The sequence below is a fragment of the Puntigrus tetrazona genome, unplaced genomic scaffold (genome assembly GCF_018831695.1).
Source record: "Puntigrus tetrazona isolate hp1 unplaced genomic scaffold, ASM1883169v1 S000001062, whole genome shotgun sequence".
In the NCBI taxonomy this organism is placed as follows: Eukaryota; Metazoa; Chordata; class Actinopteri; order Cypriniformes; family Cyprinidae; genus Puntigrus; species Puntigrus tetrazona.
Window position 1 is genome coordinate 235,916 of NW_025048651.1, and position 21,191 is coordinate 257,106.

Here is a 21,191-nt window from a genome sequence, read left to right on the forward strand (position 1 = left end):
AATTTAGCACCGTGTCCGATTCCCGGGCAATGCAGGGAACAAAAGGGTTTCCTTTCCTTTATTTCAGAATTGTGAGTCTTTAAAACTCTTCTTAACGCTAAAGCTTGTCATGTGACTCATCAGATCCTTTCTGTTCATCAAAAGCCAGTGAAACCTTTTCAGTTTATCTTTCAGTTAATCAACTTTGGCATCTGTCCATATTGCCCTCTTGAAGGCAAGACTTGTTTTGTTTTTGATTTCAAAATGAGTGCTTAGTGCTCCCTCTATTACTGTTAACGTTTGAACAAAACTTAATGTTTTGCCTGTTTAAAGAGCCGCCTTGGGAGTTTCTGATCACTGTTTGGTCTATCTCATACCGACCTTCAGGCAAAAGCTGAAATCAGCTACAGTCTTGCCTAAGACTGTAAACAAAGACAGACCAACGAAGCAGAGTGGGATTTACAAACCTGTTTCTCTCTCACCGTTTGGACTGTCTTTGAAGCTGCTGCCACAGAAACGGTAACCTCATATATCAGTTTCTGTGAGGACATATGCGTTCCTACCAGGACTTATTTAACTTATAACAACGACAAACAATGGTTCACTGCTAAACTCAGTAAACAAAGAGGAATTATTCTGAAAAGCTTCGCACTCAGTTCTCTTCTAGTGGCACAGCCTCTGCGTGGAAAGGTCTGAAAGACATGACCAATTACAAGACACCATCCCCTAGCATTGTGGCAAATCAACAACTGGCAGACGACCTGAACGAGTTTTACTGCAGGTATGAAAAGAAACCATTCTCACCTCCTGCAATCCCCCACACCTGCCCTTCAATTTAGCGAAGAGAACGTGTGACCGGTCAGCAGCTCAGTCAGCAGACGTCCAGGTGTTTGACTCAAGCACAATGGCACACCCCAGCCAAGAGGCAGGCATTGGTGGTTCAGTGGTAGAATTCTCGCCTACCACGTGGGAGACCCGGGTTCGATTCCCGGCCAATGCAGGCAGAAGCAGTGGCTGACGAAAACGCAACCTGATTTACCTGCTCTTAAAATTGAACTGGAAATTAAGTGCTGCTCATAAAATACATAAAATGTCATTCTGTTGTTTTAATTTAGCACCCGTGTCCGATTCCCTGTTGTTTTAATTTAGCACCCGTGTCCGATTCCCGGGCAATGCAGGGAACAAAAGGGTTTCCTTTATTTCAGAATTGTGAGTCTTTAAAACTCTTCTTAACGCTAAAGCTTGTCATGTGACTCATCAGATCCTTTCTGTTCATCAAAAGCCAGTGAAACCTTTTCAGTTTATCTTTCAGTTAATCAACTTTGGCATCTGTCCATATTGCCCTCTTCGAAGGCAAGACTTGTTTTGTTTTTGATTTCAAAATGAGTGCTTAGTGCTCCTCTATTACTGTTAACGTTTGAACAAAACTTAATGTTTTGCCTGTTTAAAGAGCCGCCTTGGGAGTTTCTGATCAATGTTTGGTCCATCTCATACCAACCTCCAGGCAAAAGCTGAAATCAGCTACAGTCTTGCCTAGACTGTATAAAACAAAGACAGACTAACGAAGCAGAGTGGGATTTACAAACCTGTTTTCTCTCACCGTTTGGACTGTCTTTGAAGCTGCTGCCACAGAAACGGTAACCTCATATATCAGTTTCTGTGAGGACATATGCGTTCCTACCAGGACTTATTTAACTTATAACAACGACAAACAATGGTTCACTGCTAAACTCAGTAAACAAAGAGGAATTATTCTGAAAAGCTTCTTCGCACTCAGTTCTCTCTTCTAGTGGCACAGCCTCTGCGTGGAAAGGTCTGAAAGACATGACCAATTACAAGACACCATCCCCAGCATTGTGGCAAATCAACAACTGGCAGACGACCTGAACGAGTTTTACTGCAGGTATGAAAAGAAACCATTCTCACCTCCTGTAATCCCCCACACCTGCCCTTCAATTTAGCGAAGAGAACGTGTGACCGGTCAGCAGCTCAGTCAGCAGACGTCCAGGTGTTTGACTCAAGCACAATGGCACACCCCAGCCAAGAGGCGGGCATTGGTGGTTCAGTGGTAGAAATTCGCCTGCCACTGGCAGAGACCGAACGGGGAGACCCGGTTCGATTCCCGGCCAATGCAGGCAGAAGCAGTGGCTGACGAAAACGCAACCTGATTTACCTGCTCTTAAAATTGAACTGGAAATTAAGTGCTGCTCATAAAATACATAAAATGTCATTCTGTTGTTTTAATTTAGCAATCGTGTCCGATTCCCGGGCAATGCAGGGAACAAAAGGGTTTCCTTTCCTTTATTTCAGAATTGTGAGTCTTTAAAACTCTTCTTAACGCTAAAGCATGTCATGTGACTCATCAGATCCTTTCTGTTCATCAAAAGCCAGTGAAACCTTTTCAGTTTATCTTTCAGTTAATCAACTTTGGCATCTGTCCATATTGCCCTCTTGAAGGAAGGCAAGACTTGTTTTGTTTTTGATTTCAAAATGAGTGCTTAGTGCTCCCTCTATTACTGTTAACGTTTGAACAAAACTTAATGTTTTGCCTGTTTAAACAACCGCCTTGGGAGTTTCTGATCAATGTTTGGTCCATCTCATACCAACCTCCAGGCAAAAGCTGAAATCAGCAACAATCTTGCCTAGGACTGTAAACAAAGACAAACTAACGAAGCAGAGTGGGATTTACAAACCTGTTTCTCTCTCACCGTTTGGACTGTCTTTGAAGCTGCTGCCACAGAAACGGTAACCTCATATATCAGTTTCTGTGAGGACATATGCGTTCCTACCAGGACTTATTTAACTTATAACAACGACAAACAATGGTTCACTGCTAAACTCAGTAAACAAAGAGGAATTATTCTGAAAAGCTTCGCACTCAGTTCTCTTCTAGTGGCACAGCCTCTGCGTGGAAAGGTCTGAAAGACATGACCAATTACAAGACACCATCCCCCAGCATTGTGGCAAATCAACAACTGGCAGACGACCTGAACGAGTTTTACTGCAGGTATGAAAAGAAACCATTCTCACCTCCTGTAATCCCCCACACCTGCCCTTCAATTTAGCAAGAGAAGACCGCGTGTGACCGGTCAGCAGCTCAGTCAGCAGACGTCCAGGTGTTTGACTCAAGCACAATGGCACACCCCAGCCAAGAGGCAGGCATTGGTGGTTCAGTGGTAGAATTCTCGCCTGCCACGTGGGAGACCCGGGTTCGATTCCCGACCAATGCAGGCAGAAGCAGTGGCGGACGAAAACGCAACCTGATTTAGCTGCTCTTAAAATTGAACTGGAAATTAAGTGCTGCTCATAAAATACATAAAATGTCATTCTGTTGTTTTAATTTAGCACCCGTGTCCGATTCCCGGGCAATGCAGGGAACAAAAGGGTTTCCTTTATTTCAGAATTGTGAGTCTTTAAAACTCTTCTTAACGCTAAAGCATGTCATGTGACTCATCAGATCCTTTCTGTTCATCAAAAGCCAGTGAAACCTTTTCAGTTTATCTTTCAGTTAATCAACTTTGACATCGGTCCATATTGCCCTCTTCGAAGGCAAGACTTGTTTTGTTTTTGATTTCAAAATGAGTGCTTAGTGCTCCCTCTATTACTGTTAACGTTTGAACAAAACTTAATGTTTTGCCTGTTTAAAGAGCCGCCTTGGGAGTTTCTGATCACTGTTTGGTCCATCTCATATACCGACCTCCAGGCAAAAGCTGAAATCAGCAACAATCTTGCCTAGGACTGTAAACAAAGACAGACTAACGAAGCAGAGTGGGATTTACAAACCTGTTTCTCTCTCACCGTTTGGACTGTCTTTGAAGCTGCTGCCACAGAAACGGTAACCTCATATATCAGTTTCTGTGAGGACATATGCGTTCCTACCAGGACTTATTTAACTTATAACAACGACAAACAATGGTTCACTGCTAAACTCAGTAAACAAAGAGGAATTATTCTGAAAAGCTTCGCACTCAGTTCTCTTCTAGTGGCACAGCCTCTGCGTGGAAAGGTCTGAAAGACATGACCAATTACAAGACACCATCCCCTAGCATTGTGGCAAATCAACAACTGGCAGACGACCTGAACGAGTTTTACTGCAGGTATGAAAAGAAACCATTCTCACCTCCTGCAATCCCCCACACCTGCCCTTCAATTTAGCGAAGAGAACGTGACCGGTCAGCAGCTCAGTCAGCAGACGTCCAGGTGTTTGACTCAAGCACAATGGCACACCCCAGCCAAGAGGCGGGCATTGGTGGTTCAGTGGTAGAATTCTCGTTTCTGCCAGGGGAGACCGGGTTCGATTCCGGCCAATGCAGGCAGAAGCAGTGGTTGACTGCTAAAAAACGCAACCTGATTTAGCTGCTCTTAAAATTGAACTGGAAATTAAGTGCTGCTCATAAAAGGTCTAAAATGTCATTCTGTTGTTTTAATTTAGCACCCGTGTCCGATTCCCGGGCAATGCAGGGAAACAAAGGGTTTCCTTTATTTCAGAATTGTGAGTCTTTAAAACTCTTCTTAACGCTAAAGCTTGTCATGTGACTCATCAGATCCTTTCTGTTCATCAAAAGCCAGTGAAACCTTTTCACTTTATCTTTCAGTTAATCAACTTTGACATCGGTCCATATCGCCCTCTTCGAAGGCAAGACTTGTTTGGTTTTTGATTTCAAAATGAGTGCTTAGTGCTGCCTCTCTTACTGTTAACGTTTGAACAAAACTTAATGTTTTTAATGTTTTGTGTTTAAAGAGCCGCCTTGGGAGTTTCTGATCACTGTTTGGTCCATCTCATACCGACCTCCAAGCAAAAGATGAAATCACCTACAGTCTTGCCTAGGACTGTAAACAAAGACAGACTAACGAAGCAGAGTGGGATTTACAAACCTGTTTTCTCTCACCGTTTGGACTGTCTTTGAAGCTGCTGCCACAGAAACGGTAACCTCATATATCAGTTTCTGTGAGGACATATGCGTTCCTACCAGGACTTATTTAACTTATAACAACGACAAACAATGGTTCACTGCTAAACTCAGTAAACAAAGAGGAATTATTCTGAAAAGCTTCGCACTCAGTTCTCTCTCTAGTGGCACAGCCTCTGCGTGGAAAGGTCTGAAAGACATGACCAATTACAAGACACCATCCCCTAGCATTGTGGCAAATCAACAACTGGCAGATGACCTGAACGAGTTTTACTGCAGGTATGAAAAGAAACCATTCTCACCTCCTGTAATCCCCACACGCCCCCTTCAATTTAGCGAAGAGAACGTGTGACCGGTCAGCAGCTCAGTCAGCAGACGTCCAGGTGTTTGACTCAAGCACAATGGCACACCCCAGCCAAGAGGCGGGCATTGGTGGTTCAGTGGTAGAATTCTCGCCTGCCACGTGGGAGACCCGGGTTCGATTCCCGGCCAATGCAGGCAGAAGCAGTGGCTGACGAAAACGCAACCTGATTTACCTGCTCTTAAAATTGAACTGGAAATTAAGTGCTGCTCATAAAATGTCATTCTGTTGTTTTAATTTAGCACCCGTGTCCGATTCCGGGCAATGCAGGGAACAAAAGGGGTTTCCTTTATTTCAGAATTGTGAGTCTTTAAAACTCTTCTTAACGCTAAAGCTTGTCATGTGACTCATCAGATCCTTTCTGTTCATCAAAAGCCAGTGAAACCTTTTCAGTTTATCTTTCAGTTAATCAACTTTGGCATCTGTCCATATTGCCTCTTCGAAGGCAAGACTTGTTTTGTTTTTGATTTCAAAATGAGTGCTTAGTGCTCCCTCTATTACTGTTAACGTTTGAACAAAACTTAATGTTTTGCCTGTTTAAAGAGCCGCCTTGGGAGTTTCTGATCACTGTTTGGTCTATCTCATACCGACCTTCAGGCAAAAGCTGAAATCAGCTACAGTCTTGCCTAAGACTGTAAACAAAGACAGACCAACGAAGCAGAGTGGGATTTACAAACCTGTTTCTCTCTCACCGTTTGGACTGTCTTTGAAGCTGCTGCCACAGAAACGGTAACCTCATATATCAGTTTCTGTGAGGACATATGCGTTCCTACCAGGACTTATTTAACTTATAACAACGACAAACAATGGTTCACTGCTAAACTCAGTAAACAAAGAGGAATTATTCTGAAAAGCTTCGCACTCAGTTCTCTTCTAGTGGCACAGCCTCTGCGTGGAAAGGTCTGAAAGACATGACCAATTACAAGACACCATCCCCTAGCATTGTGGCAAATCAACAACTGGCAGACGACCTGAACGAAGTTTTACTGCAGGTATGAAAAGAAACCATTCTCACCTCCTGTAATCCCCCACACCTGCCCTTCAATTTAGCGAAAGAACGTGTGACCGGTCAGCAGCTCAGTCAGCAGACGTCCAGGTGTTTGACAGAAAGCGGTAACCTCATATATCAGTTTCATGCAGGACTTATTTAACTTATAACAACGACAAACAATGGCACACCCCAGCCAAGAGGCGGGCATTGGTGGTTCAGTGGTTAGAATTTGAAAAGAATTCTCACCTCCTGCTGCCCTTCAATTTAGCCAGCCACGCGGGAGACCCGGGTTCGATTCCCGGCCAATGCAGGCAGAAGCAGTGGCAGCAGAAGCAGTGGCGAAAACGCAACCTGATTTAGCTGCTCTTAAAATTGAACTGGAAATTAAGTGCTGCTCATAAAATGTCATTCTGTTGTTTTAATTTAGCACCCGTGTCCGATTCCCGGGCAATGCAGGGAACAAAAGGGTTTCCTTTATTTCAGAATTGTGAGTCTTTAAAACTCTTCTTAACGCTAAAGCTTGTCATGTGACTCATCAGATCCTTTCTGTTCATCAAAAGCCAGTGAAACCTTTTTCACTTTATCTTTCAGTTTATCTTTCAGTTAATCAACTTTGACATCTGTCCATATTGCCTCTTGAAGGCAAGACTTGTTTTGTTTTTGATTTCAAAATGAGTGCTTAGTGCTCCCTCTATTACTGTTAACGTTTGAACAAAACTTAATGTTTTGCCTGTTTAAAGAGCCGCCTTGGGAGTTTCTGATCACTGTTTGGTCTATCTCATACCAACTCAACCTTCAGGCAAAAGCTGAAATCAGCTACAGTCTTGCCTAAGACTGTAAACAAAGACAGACCAACGAAGCAGAGTGGGATTTACAAACCTGTTTCTCTCTCACCGTTTGGACTGTCTTTGAAGCTGCTGCCACAGAAACGGTAACCTCATATATCAGTTTCTGTGAGGACATATGCGTTCCTACCAGGACTTATTTAACTTATAACAACGACAAACAATGGTTCACTGCTAAACTCAGTAAACAAAGAGGAATTATTCTGAAAAGCTTCACACTCAGTTCTCTTCTAGTGGCACAGCCTCTGCGTGGAAAGGTCTGAAAGACATGACCAATTACAAGACACCATCCCCAGCATTGTGGCAAATCAACAACTGGCAGACGACCTGAACGAGTTTTACTGCAGGTATGAAAAGAAACCATTCTCACCTCCTGTAATCCCCCACACCTGCCCTTCAATTTAGCGAAGAGAACGTGTGACCGGTGACCGGTCAGCAGCTCAGTCAGCAGACGTCCAGGTGTTTGACTCAAGCACAATGGCACACCCCAGCCAAGAGGCAGGCATTGGTGGTTCAGTGGTAGAATTCTCGCCTGCCACGTGGGAGACCCGGGTTCGATTCCCGGCCAATGCAGGCAGAAGCAGTGGCTGACGAAAACGCAACCTGATTTAGCTGCTCTTAAAATTGAACTGGAAATTAAGTGCTGCTCATAAAATGTCATTCTGTTGTTTTAATTTAGCACCCGTGTCCGATTCCCGGGCAATGCAGGGAACAAAAGGGTTTCCTTTATTTCAGAATTGTGAGTCTTTAAAACTCTTCTTAACGCTAAAGCTTGTCATGTGACTCATCAGATCCTTTCTGTTCATCAAAAGCCAGTGAAACCTTTTCAGTTTATCTTTCAGTTAATCAACTTTGGCATCTGTCCATATTGCCCTCTTCGAAGGCAAGACTTGTTTTGTTTTTGATTTCAAAATGAGTGCTTAGTGCTCCCTCTATTACTGTTAACGTTTGAACAAAACTTAATGTTTTGCCTGTTTAAAGAGCCGCCTTGGGAGTTTCTGATCACTGTTTGGTCTATCTCATACCGACCTTCAGGCAAAAGCTGAAATCAGCTACAGTCTTGCCTAAGACTGTAAACAAAGACAGACCAACGAAGCAGAGTGGGATTTACAGTTTGGACTGTCTTTGAAGCTGCTGCCACAGAAACGGTAACCTCATATATCAGTTTCTGTGAGGACATATGCGTTCCTACCAGGACTTATTTAACTTATAACAACGACAAAACAATGGTTCACTGCTAAACTCAGTAAACAAAGAGGAATTATTCTGAAAAGCTTCGCACTCAGTTCTCTTCTAGTGGCACAGCCTCTGCGTGGAAAGGTCTGAAAGACATGACCAATTACAAGACACCATCCCCAGCATTGTGGCAAATCAACAACTGGCAGACGACCTGAACGAGTTTTACTGCAGGTATGAAAAGAAACCATTCTCACCTCCTGTAATCCCCACACCTGCCCTTCAATTTAGCGAAGAGAACGTGTGACCGGTCAGCAGCTCAGTCAGCAGAGCTGCTGCCCAGGTAACCTCATATTCACTCTGTGAGACATGCGTTCCTACCAGGACTTATTTAACTTATAACACGACAAACAAGCCTAAACTCAGAGGCAAAGGGCATATGGTGGTTCAGCACTCAGAATTCTAGTGGCACATCCTCTGCGTGGAAAGGTCTGAAAGACATGACCAATTACAAGACACCATCCCCAGCATTGTGGCAAATCAACCTGGCAGATGACCTGAACGAGTTTTACTGCAGGTATGAAAAGAAACCATTCTCACCTCCTGTAATCCCCCACACCCCCTTCAATTTAGCGAAGAGAACGTGTGTGACGGTCAGCAACTCAGTCAGCAGACGTCCAGGATTTGACTCTGCTCTTAAAATTGAACTGGCGGGCATTGGTGGTTCAGTGGTGAATTCTGCTCATGGGAACCCGGGTTCGATTCGGCCATGCAGGCAGAAGCAAATGCTGACGACAAACGCAACCATTCTGTTGTTAAAATTAACTTTAAGTGCTGCTCATAAAATCTAAAATGTCATTCTGTTGGCAATTTAGCAATCGTGTCCGATTCCCGGGCAATGCAGGGAACAAAGGGTTTCCTTTATTTCAGAATTGTGAGTCTTTAAAACTCTTCTTAACGCTAAAGCATGTCATGTGACTCATCAGATCCTTTCTGTTCATCAAAAGCCAGTGAAACCTTTTCAGTTTATCTTTCAGTTAATCAACTTTTGGCATCTGTCCATATTGCCCTCTTCGAAGGCAAGACTTGTTTTGTTTTTGATTTCAAAATGAGTGCTTAGTGCTCCCTCTATTACTGTTAACGTTTGAACAAAACTTAATGTTTTGCCTGTTTAAAGAGCCGCCTTGGGAGTTTCTGATCACTGTTTGGTCCATCTCATACCGACCTCCAGGCAAAAGCTGAAATCAGCTACAGTCTTGCCTAGGACTGTAAACAAAGACAGACTAACGAAGCAGAGTGGGATTTACAAACCTGTTTTCTCTCACCGTTTGGACTGTCTTTGAAGCTGCTGCCACAGAAACGGTAACCTCATATATCAGTTTCTGTGAGGACATATGCGTTCCTACCAGGACTTATTTAACTTATAACAACGACAAACAATGGTTCACTGCTAAACTCAGTAAACAAAGAGGAATTATTCTGAAAAGCTTCGCACTCAGTTCTCTTCTAGTGGCACAGCCTCTGCGTGGAAAGGTCTGAAAGACATGACCAATTACAAGACACCATCCCCAGCATTGTGGCAAATCAACAACTGGCAGACGACCTGAACGAGTTTTACTGCAGGTATGAAAAAAAGAAACCATTCTCACCTCCTGTAATGACCCCACACCTGCCCTTCACGGTAACCTCATATATCAGCAGCAGCACACCAGCCAAGAGCGAAGAGAACGCGTGACCGGTCAGCAGCTCAGTCAGCAGACGTCCAGGTGTTTGACTCAAGCACAATGGCACACCCAGCCAAGAGGCGGGCATTGGTGGTTCAGTGGTAGAATTCTCGCCTGCCACCGCGGAGAGACCGGGTTCGATTCCCGGCCAATGCAGGCAGAAGCAGTGGCTGACGAAAACGCAACCTGATTTAGCTGCTCTTAAAATTGAACTGGAAATTAAGTGCTGCTCATAAAATGTCATTCTGTTGTTTTAATTTAGCACCCGTGTCCGATTCCCGGGCAATGCAGGGACAAAAAAGGGTTTCCTTTATTTCAGAATTGTGAGTCTTTAAAACTCTTCTTAACGCTAAAGCTTGTCATGTGACTCATCAGATCCTTTCTGTTCATCAAAAGCCAGTGAAACCTTTTCACTTTATCTTTCAGTTAATCAACTTTGGCATCTGTCCATATTGCCCTCTTCGAAGGCAAGACTTGTTTTGTTTTTGATTTCAAAATGAGTGCTTAGTGCTCCCTCTATTACTGTTAACGTTTGAACAAAACTTAATGTTTTGCCTGTTTAAAGAGCCGCCTTGGGAGTTTCTGATCACTGTTTGGTCCATCTCATACCGACCTCCAGGCAAAAGCTGAAATCAGCTACAGTCTTGCCTAGGACTGTAAACAAAGACAGACTAACGAAGCAGAGTGGGATTTACAAACCTGTTTCTCTCTCACCGTTTGGACTGTCTTTGAAGCTGCTGCCACAGAAACGGTAACCTCATATATCAGTTTCTGTGAGGACATATGCGTTCCTACCAGGACTTATTTAACTTATAACAACGACAAACAATGGTTCACTGCTAAACTCAGTAAACAAAGAGGAATTATTCTGAAAAGCTTCACACTCAGTTCTCTTCTAGTGGCACAGCCTCTGCGTGGAAAGGTCTGAAAGACATGACCAATTACAAGACACCATCCCCTAGCATTGTGGCAAATCAACAACTGGCAGATGACCTGAACGAGTTTTACTGCAGGTATGAAAAGAAACCATTCTCACCTCCTGCAATCCCCCACACCTGCCCTTCAATTTAGCGAAGAGAACGTGCGACCGGTCCAGTCAGCAAAAATTTAGCCAAGAGCGGGCGGTCAGCAGTCAGTTCAGTGTTCCAGGTGTTTGAGCTGCTGCCACAGCGGGAACCCAAGAGGCGGGCATCAGTTCAGTGGTGAAGGCCAATGGAGACCAGGCATTTTAACTTATAAGGCAGAAGCAACAATGGTTCACTGCTAAACCTGATTTAGCTGCTCTTAAAATTGAACTGGAAATTAAGTGCTGCTCATAAAATACCTACGGATGTCATTCTGTTGTTTTAATTTAGCACCCGTGTCCGATTCCCGGGCAATGCAGGGAACAAAAGGGTTATCTTTATTTCAGAATTGTGAGTCTTTAAAACTCTTCTTAACGCTAAAGCTTGTCATGTGACTCAACAGATCCTTTCTGTTCATCAAAAGCCAGTAAAACCTTTTCACTTTATCTTTCAGTTACTCAACTTTGACATCGGTCCATATCGCCCTCTTCAAAGGCAAGACTTGTTTTGTTTTTGATTTCAAAATGAGTGCTTAGTGCTCCCTCTGTTACTGTTAACGTTTAAACAAAACTTAATGTTTTGCCTGTTTAAAGAGCCGCCTTGGGAGTTTCTGATCACTGTTTGGTCCATCTCATACCGACCTCCAAGCAAAAGATGAAATCAGCTACAGTCTTGCCTAGGACTGTAAACAAAGACAGACTAACGAAGCAGAGTGGGATTTACAAACCTGGTTCTCTCTCACCGTTTGGACTGTCTTTGAAGCTGCTGCCACAGAAACGGTAACCTCATATATCAGTTTCTGTGAGGACATATGTGTTCCTACCAGGACTTTTTTAACTTATAACAACGACAAACAATGGTTCACTGCTAAACTCAGTAAACAAAGAGGAATTATTCTGAAAAGCTTCGCACTCAGTTCTCTTCTAGTGGCACAGCCTCTGCGTGGAAAGGTCTGAAAGACATGACCAATTACAAGACACCATCCCCTAGGATTGTGGCATATCAACAACTGGCAGACGACCTGAACTAGTTTTAATGCAGGTATGAAAAGAAACCATTCTCACCTCCTGTAATCCCCCACACCTGCCCTTCAATTTAGCGAAGAGAACGTGTGACCGGTCAGCAGCTCATTCAGCAGACGTCCAGGTGTTTGACAGAAAGGTAATGGCACACCCCAGCCAAGAGGCGGGCATTGGTGGTTCAGGACTTATTTAACTTCGAAGGCAAGACTTGTTCACTTTTTGATTCAGTAAAAAAGAGTTATTCTGAAAAGTGCTGCTCTCTCTTACTGTTAACAGCCTTTGAAAAAACTTAATGTTTTGCCTGTTTAAAGAGTCGCCCCAGGAGTTTCTGATCACTGTTTGGTCCATCTCACACCGAGTTTCCAAGCAAAGATGAAATCACCTACTGTCTTGCCTACACCTGTAAAGAAAGACAGACTAAGAGAAGCAGAGTGGGATTTACAAACCTGTTTTCTCTCACCGTTTGGACTGTCTTTGAAGCTGCTGCCACAGAAACGGTAACCTCATATATCAGTTTCTGTGAGGACATATGCGTTCCTACCAGGACTTATTTAACTTATAACAACGACAAACAATGGTTCACTGCTAAACTCAGTAAACAAAGAGGAATTATTCTGAAAAGCTTCGCACTCAGTTCTCTTCTAGTGGCACAGCCTCTGCGTGGAAAGGTCTGAAAGACATGACCAATTACAAGACACCATCCCCTAGCATTGTGGCAAATCAACAACTGGCAGATGACCTGAACGAGTTTTACTGCAGGTATGAAAAGAAACCATTCTCACCTCCTGTAATCCCCCACACCTGCCCTTCAATTTAGCGAAGAGAACGTGTGACCGGTCAGCAGCTCAGTCAGCAGACGTCCAGGTGTTTGACTCAAGCACAATGGCACACCCCAGCCAAGAGGCGGGCATTGGTGGTTCAGTGGTAGAATTCTCGCCTGCCACGTGGGAGACCCGGGTTCGATTCCCGGTCAATGCAGGCAGAAGCAGTGGCTGACGAAAACGCAACCTGATTTACCTGCTCTTAAAATTGAACTGGAAATTAAGTGCTGCTCATAAAATGTCATTCTGTTGTTTTAATTTAGCAATCGTGTCCGATTCCCGGGCAATGCAGGGAACAAAAGGGTTTCCTTTATTTCAGAATTGTGAGTCTTTAAAACTCTTCTTAACGCTAAAGCATGTCATGTGACTCATCAGATCCTTTCTGTTCATCAAAAGCCAGTGAAACCTTTTCAGTTTATCTTTCAGTTAATCAACTTTGGCATCTGTCCATATCGCCCTCTTCGAAGGCAAGACTTGTTTGGTTTTTGATTTCAAAATGAGTGCTTAGTGCTGCCTCTCTTACTGTTAACGTTTGAACAAAACTTAATGTTTTGCCTGTTTAAAGAGTCGCCTTGGGAGTTTCTGATCACTGTTTGGTCCATCTCATACCGACCTCCAAGCAAAAGATGAAATCACCTACAGTCTTGCCTAGGACTGTAAAGAAAGACAGACTAACGAAGCAGAGTGGGATTTACAAACCTGTTTTCTCTCACCGTTTGGACTGTCTTTGAAGCTGCTGCCACAGAAACGGTAACCTCATATATCAGTTTCTGTGAGGACATATGCGTTCCTACCAGGACTTATTTAACTTATAACAACGACAAACAATGGTTCACTGCTAAACTCAGTAAACAAAGAGGAATTATTCTGAAAAGCTTCGCACTCAGTTCTCTTCTAGTGGCACAGCCTCTGCGTGGAAAGGTCTGAAAGACATGACCAATTACAAGACACCATCCCCCAGCATTGTGGCAAATCAACAACTGGCAGACGACCTGAACGAGTTTTACTGCAGGTATGAAAAGAAACCATTCTCACCTCCTGTAATCCCCCACACCTGCCCTTCAATTTAGCGAAGAGAACGTGTGACCGGTCAGCAGCTCATTCAGCAGACGTCCAGGTGTTTGACTCAAGCACAATGGCACACCACAGCCAGGAGGCGGGCATTGGTGGTTCGTGGGTAAAATTCGAAGGCAAGACTTGTTTTGTTTTTGATTTCAAAATGAGTGCTTAGTGCTCCCTCTCTTACTGTTAACGTTTGAACAAAACTTAATGTTTTGCCTGTTTAAAGAGCCGCCTTGGGAGTTTCTGATCACTGTTTGGTCCATCTCATACCAACCTCCAGGCAAAAGCTGAAATCACCTACAGTCTTGCCTAGGACTGTAAACAAAGACAGACTAACGAAGCAGAGTGGGATTTACAAACCTGTTTCTCTCTCACCGTTTGGACTGTCTTTGAAGCTGCTGCCACAGAAACGGTAACCTCATATATCAGTTTCTGTGAGGACATATGCGTTCCTACCAGGACTTATTTAACTTATAACAACGACAAACAATGGTTCACTGCTAAACTCAGTAAACAAAGAGGAATTATTCTGAAAAGCTTCGCACTCAGTTCTCTTCTAGTGGCACAGCCTCTGCGTGGAAAGGTCTGAAAGACATGACCAATTAAAAGACACCATCCCCCAGCATTGTGGCAAATCAACAACTGGCAGACGACCTGAACGAGTTTTACTGCAGGTATGAAAAGAAACCATTCTCACCTCCTGTAATCCCCCACACCTGCCCTTCAAATGGCACACCCCAGCCAAGAGGCGGGCATTGGTGGTTCAGTGTTAGAATTCTCGCCTCCCACGCGGCAGACCCGGGTTCGATTCCCGGCCAATGCAGGCAGAAGCGGTGGCGGACGAAAACGCAACCTGATTTAGCTGCTCTTAAAATTGAACTGGAAATTAAGTGCTGCTCATATAATACCTACGGATGTCATTCTGTTGTTTTAATTTAGCACCCGTGTCCGATTCCCGGGCAATGCAGGGAACAAAAGGGTTTCCTTTATTTCAGAATTGTAAGTCTTTAAAACTCTTCTTAACACTAAAGCATGTCATGTGACTCATCAGATCCTTTCTGTTCATCAAAAGCCAGTGAAACCTTTTCACTTTATCTTTCAGTTAATCAACTTTGACATCGGTCCATATCGCCCTCTTCGAAGGCAAGACTTGTTTTGTTTTTGATTTCAAAATGAGTGCTTAGTGCTCCCTCTCTTACTGTTAACGTTTGAACAAAACTTAATGTTTTGCCTGTTTAAAGAGCCGCCTTGGGAGTTTCTGATCACTGTTTGGGCCATCTCATACCAACCTCCAGGCAAAAGCTGAAACACCTACAGTCTTGCCTAGGACTGTAAACAAAGACAGACTAACGAAGCAGAGTGGGATTTACAAACCTGTTTTCTCTCACCGTTTGGACTGTCTTTGAAGCTGCTGCCACAGAAACGGTAACCTCATATATCAGTTTCTGTGAGGACATATGCGTTCCTACCAGGACTTATTTAACTTATAACAACGACAAACAATGGTTCACTGCTAAACTCAGTAAACAAAGAGGAATTATTCTGAAAAGCTTCGCACTCAGTTCTCTTCTAGTGGCACAGCCTCTGCGTGGAAAGGTCTGAAAGACATGACCAATTACAAGACACCATCCCCCAGCATTGTGGCAAATCAACAACTGGCAGACGACCTGAATCAACAACTGGCAGACGACCTGAACGAGTTTTACTGCAGGTATGAAAAGAAACCATTCTCACCTCCTGTAATCCCCCACACCTGCCCTTCAATTTAGCGAAGAGAACGTGTGACCGGTCAGCAGCTCATTCAGCAGACGTCCAGGTGTTTGACTCAAGCACAATGGCACACCCCAGCCAAGAGGCGGGCATTGGTGGTTCAGTGGTAAAATTCGAAGGCAAGACTTGTTTTGTTTTTGATTTCAAAATGAGTGCTTAGTGCTCCCTCTCTTACTGTTAACGTTTGAACAAAACTTAATGTTTTGCCTGTTTAAAGAGCCGCCTTGGGAGTTTCTGATCACTGTTTGGGCCATCTCATACCAACCTCCAGGCAAAAGATGAAATCACCTACAGTCTTGCCTAGGACTGTAAACAAAGACAGACTAACGAAGCAGAGTGGGATTTACAAACCTGTTTTCTCTCACCGTTTGGACTGTCTTTGAAGCTGCTGCCACAGAAACGGTAACCTCATATATCAGTTTCTGTGAGGACATATGCGTTCCTACCAGGACTTATTTAACTTATAACAACGACAAACAATGGTTCACTGCTAAACTCAGTAAACAAAGAGGAATTATTCTGAAACGCTTTGCACTTAGTTCTCTTCTAGTGGCACAGCCTCTGCGTGGAAAGGTCTGAAAGACATGACCAATTACAAGACACCATCCCCCAGCATTGTGGCAAATCAACAACTGGCAGACGACCTGAACGAGTTTTACTGCAGGTATGAAAAGAAACCATTCTCACCTCCTGACGACCTGAACTAGTGTAATGGGATATGGGTTGGGCACTACAAGTCCCAGCAGCCCCAGGGCTCTTAAAAGGAAGTAGTAAGGTTGTGTTTGTTCTTTTTACTTCCGTTTTTTTGATTTTGGGGAAAGGTGGCATGGAAGGTAGAGTGGCATGTAGGTAAGGAGATTTGAGTGATGCATTCTTACTACTTTGTTAGTTTTATCGATTGCATAATGAATTGATGTTGTGGTAGATGTTACTTTGGGGATATGAGCGCAGATAATCATTGCCGCCAAATACCGCGGGAGCGTTGCTGAGAACTGAGAATATGCTGTACCGACTAATAGTAGGTAGAAGTCTGGTCATATTGTTTTTGTTTATAGGTGTTTTGTTTTAATTAAATTATCTGCCTTTTTTTTTAGTGGTGTGACTGGATTATTGCCTGACTGTGGCCTGACCATCTTGTCGAAATAGTGGATGTGAAAGGTATTTAACGTTTTAATGAAAAAGGGTTTTTATTTATTTTTAAATTGGAAAGTGAGTGCATCTTATTTAATGAATGTCTCTAATTCTTTTGATTTTTCTGTTTGTAATGGACTGTTTTCCCCTTTTAGGGATGCATGGTTACCGTTTACTTCATGGTTAAAATATTGTTTTGTTTCGTTTCTTTATTATCTTTTGTTTGTAAGTGTGGAGATCCGGAGTGGTAGAGATTGAGGTACTAGTGAACGTGTTTGGTTGTTGATTTTATGTTCGTGTACCTTGTATTGCCCACTGTTAATTGTGTTTTGTTTAGCCGGCGGTGGTTATCGGGTTGCCCTCACAGTGTGGATGATAGTGGTAAGGTGGCTGGGATTGTGTGGTGGTTTGGTCACTGTATTTCTGTTCCTTCTGTAGGTTTGCAGTGTGATTGCTGTGAGCTTGGCTGCTGTGAGAACACTTTGGCTTCTAGGCCCTTCTTTCACTTTCTTAGGCAACCTGTGGCCACCTAGGGCCAGTTTTCTTTTATTTCTTTTTCCTTATTTTGTGGGCATTTACATCCAAGGGTATGTGATATGTTTTAACATGTTTGCCTTGTCTTTAATAAAAATGTATTTGGTCCTTTAAAGTCACCTCATGGCCCTTGCTTTGGTTATTGACACAGTGATTGGTCATCATACCACAATTGGCATAGTCGGCAGGGTCTGTTTTTTTTTAGGTGGTTGTGAGGTGTTGCTTTATTGGGTTTTTTTATTTATTTCTTTTTTTTTTTTTTTTTTTTTTTTTTTTTTTAGTTTTTAGTGTTACGGTAAACCGTGCATGGAGACGATCATCGCAGACTCTGGTTCATGGACTATGGATTTTATTCATGTCTGAATTGCCTTCCTAAATAATTTGTCAACAGATATGGAGCAAGAACTAATAGACTTGCGGGAGCAAGTACGGAACTTGCAAGCACAAAATGAGGAGCTGAGGAGAGAGCTTCCCCCACGCGGCAGCAGTGCTTCTAACCAACCTCACCCTTCTGTAATTAATGCCTCATCTCCAGTGTCTTTTAATAGGGTACTTTTTGTGCCTCGGGAGAGGAAGTGCCCGCGATTTTATGGAAATATGGACTCCAACTTGAATATTGAGGACTGGATTGAGGAGGCTAAGATGTGTATCGAGGGTAGGGGTTGGTCTGATAAGGAAAAGGGGGTGTTTCTGCTTGATCATCTGGGAGGGGAGGCCAGAATGGAGATAAAACTCCAATCTTCAGCTATCAGGGAAAATCCAGAAGCTGTTTTTAAAGTGTTAAAAGATTTGTATGGGGGGAGACGGACATTTGTGCAATTACAACAGAGGTTTTATGAGCGAAAACAAAAAGAAGGCGAATCACTTACCGAATTTTCTCATGCTCTTATGTCATTGATGGATGCAATTCTTAACGGGAACCCAGGTAGCGTTCCGAATTCTGACAAAGTGCTTCGCGATCAGTTTGTTGAATATGTTCAAGATGTAATGCTGAAGCGTGAGTTAAAAAGATTTGTGAGGGAGAAACCATCTTCTACATTGCTGGAGGTTCGACGTGAAGCTCTTAGGTGGGTGGAAGAGGGAAATAAGGAAACAACTGCCTTATATTCTCAGTCATGGTGTAACGCTACTCATGGTAGGGTTATTGATATGGAGCCTAAGGTTAGGTTCCAGGATTTTACAGACTTAAAGGAGGTTAAGGAGATGTTAAAACAACAACAAGTACAAATAAATGACCTTACCCAGCGTTTTGATAGTTTTATGTCTCAGAGGAATGATCCACCTGTTGTTCCTTCAACTAGGCAGAATTCTTCACGTCGATGCCTTCGCTGTAATAGAGTTGGGCATATTGCCAGATATTGTCGGTCATCCTGGCCTGTTGAGTCAAATTCTAGATCACCTCAGGCAAATGTCAATGAGACTTCTGTTGGGGAACCTGATAGTGTAGCCCCTCCTGCAATCTTGAGTCAGATCGCAGAGGAAGCTAGTGAAGCCGCACAAACTCCTGTGTGCCCTACTATTTTGCAGCGTCTTGTGGGCAAATGCCCTATTGTGACTGCGGTAATGGGGGGGGTTGAGATCTCATGTTTACTGGACACTGGGTCAATGGTAACTACTGTAACAGAGTCATTTTTTGAGAAACATTTTCGACAATTGAGGGTGGATGCTCTTAAAAAATGTAGTTGGCTTCAATTAAAAGCAGCTAATGGTCTTGCAATACCATATGTGGGTTATTTTGAAATAGATGTGATTGTGTTGGGGCAAACTCTTCCAAGGCAAGGTGTTTTGGTTGTGAAAGATCCGGTTGATACACTGTTCCATCAGAAGAAGGCACTTACTCCAGGCCTCTTGGGTATGAATGTAATTGGACAATGTTATAATGACTTGTTTGAAAAACATGGCCCAGCACTATTTTCAGTCCCTCAGGTCAGGCAGGCAGAGTTAGGCTGGAGAGATGCTTTGTCTCAGTGTCACCAAGCTGAGGAGTCCCCCGTCCCTGGATTTGTTGGTTATGTGAGAGTCCAGTCCTGCCAACCTGTCCAGATTCCGGCTGAACGATGAGGTTAGTACCTGCTTTGTGTTCAAAGAATATACAAAGTGGTAAAGTAGTTTTTTAGAACCTCAGGGTCCAGAGGGTGGGGGCCTGCCTGCTGGAGTATTAATTTCACCTGCCTTGTTGCAGTGTACGCAAGGTGTGGTTCATGTACCAGTAGTTAATGTTGGTATGGAACCTTTATATTTGCCGCCAAGAATTAGATTGGGTAGCTTAATTATTGCGGAAATTATGAAATCTAATCAAGACATCTTTTCAAGAAAGATTTATCACAGGATCCTAAAGCAGTGATTGTCCATTGTCAAACTATTACATCAGAGTCCAGTACTGATTTGCAGGGTTAGAATTCCTGGGCTTTCAGATGCTGAGGGGGAGGAAGTTAGAAGATTGTTGATTAAATATTCAGACGTTTTCGCTAAGCATGATGGTGATTTGGGTTGTTCAAATTTAATTGATCATCAAATTCCCCTAATAGATGATATACCAGTGCGCCAGCGTTATCGTAGAATTCCGCCCAGTCAGTTCGAGGAAGTGAAGGCACATATTAGACAGTTGTTGGACAGTCACGTTATTAGTGAGAGTGGTAGCCCATATGCCTCACCAATTGTTTTGGTGAAGAAGAAAGATGGATCCTTAAGAATGTGTATAGATTACCGCCAGCTTAATGCAAGAACTCGTAAAGATGCCTATCCCCTACCAAGGATCGAGGAATCATTGGATGCCTTAACTGGAGCTAAGTGGTTTTCAACTTTGGATTTGGCAAGTGGATATAACCAGGTACCAGTTGCTGAAAGGGATCGATTTAAGACCGCTTTTTGCACTCCATTTGGGCTCTTTGAGTTTAATAGGATGCCATTTGGATTGTGCAATGCTCCAAGTACTTTTCAAAGATTGATGTAGCGAATTTTTGGAGATCAGAGTTTCCAAACTTTATTACTTTATTTGGATGATGTGATTGTTTTTTCTACAACAGTTAAGCAACACCTTCAACGATTGGCGCTGGTGCTGGATTGTCTGAGACAACAGAACTTAAAGATAAAACTGAGCAAATGCTGCTTCTTTCGTGCAGAAGTGCGTTATTTGGGGATGTGGTCTCTGCTACAGGGTCAGTACAGATCCAGAGAAAATAGCAGCAGTAGCTAAGTGGAACCAGCCGCAAAATCTTCAAGAACTTCGATCTTTTCTTGGTTTTGCAAGTTATTATCGCCGGTTTGTTAAAAATTTTTCACAGATTGCTGCCCCCCTGAATACATTAGTAGCGGACATGATCCGGGGACAGAAGAATAAACGACCCAAGATTAATTTAGGGACGAAATGGACTGACTTGTGTGAAAATGCTTTCCAGGCCCTTAAATCTGCTTTGACCAAGGCTCCAGTCCTGGCTTATGCTGATTTTAGTAAATCTTTTATTTTGGACATTGATGCAAGCCACCAAGGTCTGGGTGCTATTTTGTCTCAAGAGCATGGAGGCAAATGTCGACCAGTGGCATTTGCAAGTAGAGGATTACGACTGTCTGAACGAAACATGCAGAACTATAGCTCAATGAAGCTGGAGTTTTTGGCCCTGAAATGGGCTGTTGCAGAAAAGTTCAGAGAGTACCTGTTGGGTCAGAAATGTTTGGTATATACAGATAATAATCCCCTTAGTCATTTGCAAACTGCGAAGTTGGGAGCATTGGAGCAGCGTTGGGCTAATCAGTTGGCAGACTTTGATTTGGAAATAAAATACAAACCTGGACGCTCCAATG

At 43.3% G+C, this 21,191-nt stretch overlaps 1 protein-coding gene, 1 long non-coding RNA gene and 7 other non-coding genes across 10 annotated transcripts in view; 8 read left to right on the top strand and 1 right to left on the bottom strand.

Moving 5' to 3' along the window:
- Window positions 1-8,980, bottom strand: part of LOC122340529 (paraneoplastic antigen Ma1 homolog) — a 34,138-nt gene extending 25,158 nt beyond the window's left edge. Inside the window, exon 1 of the mRNA XM_043234083.1 lies at window positions 8,863-8,980. Coding sequence (XP_043090018.1) covers window positions 8,863-8,980 — 118 coding nt within the window. The remainder of the gene's footprint in view (window positions 1-8,862) is intronic.
- On the top strand, window positions 909-979 carry trnag-acc. Its single transcript has one exon. It is a non-coding gene; the product is annotated as a tRNA-Gly (tRNA).
- Window positions 3,139-3,209, top strand: trnag-gcc. The gene has a single exon. It is a non-coding gene; the product is annotated as a tRNA-Gly (tRNA).
- trnag-gcc lies at window positions 5,316-5,386 on the top strand. The gene has a single exon. It is a non-coding gene; the product is annotated as a tRNA-Gly (tRNA).
- trnag-gcc lies at window positions 7,589-7,659 on the top strand. Its single transcript has one exon. It is a non-coding gene; the product is annotated as a tRNA-Gly (tRNA).
- A 1,090-nt stretch (window positions 8,981-10,070) lies between the features above and the next one.
- Window positions 10,071-10,142, top strand: trnag-gcc. The gene has a single exon. It is a non-coding gene; the product is annotated as a tRNA-Gly (tRNA).
- A 2,837-nt stretch (window positions 10,143-12,979) lies between these two features.
- trnag-gcc lies at window positions 12,980-13,050 on the top strand. The gene has a single exon. It is a non-coding gene; the product is annotated as a tRNA-Gly (tRNA).
- A 1,657-nt stretch (window positions 13,051-14,707) lies between these two features.
- trnag-ccc lies at window positions 14,708-14,778 on the top strand. Its single transcript has one exon. It is a non-coding gene; the product is annotated as a tRNA-Gly (tRNA).
- Window positions 14,779-16,558: 1,780 nt separating this feature from the next.
- Window positions 16,559-17,490, top strand: LOC122340549. 2 transcript variants are annotated; one of them, XR_006250262.1, is made up of 4 exons: window positions 16,559-16,574; window positions 16,651-16,743; window positions 16,820-16,883; window positions 17,295-17,490. It is a non-coding gene; the product is annotated as an uncharacterized LOC122340549 (long non-coding RNA). The 2 variants fall into 2 exon arrangements; XR_006250261.1 differs by having other exon boundaries at window positions 16,560-16,743.
- The last annotated feature ends 3,701 nt before the right edge of the window (window positions 17,491-21,191 follow it).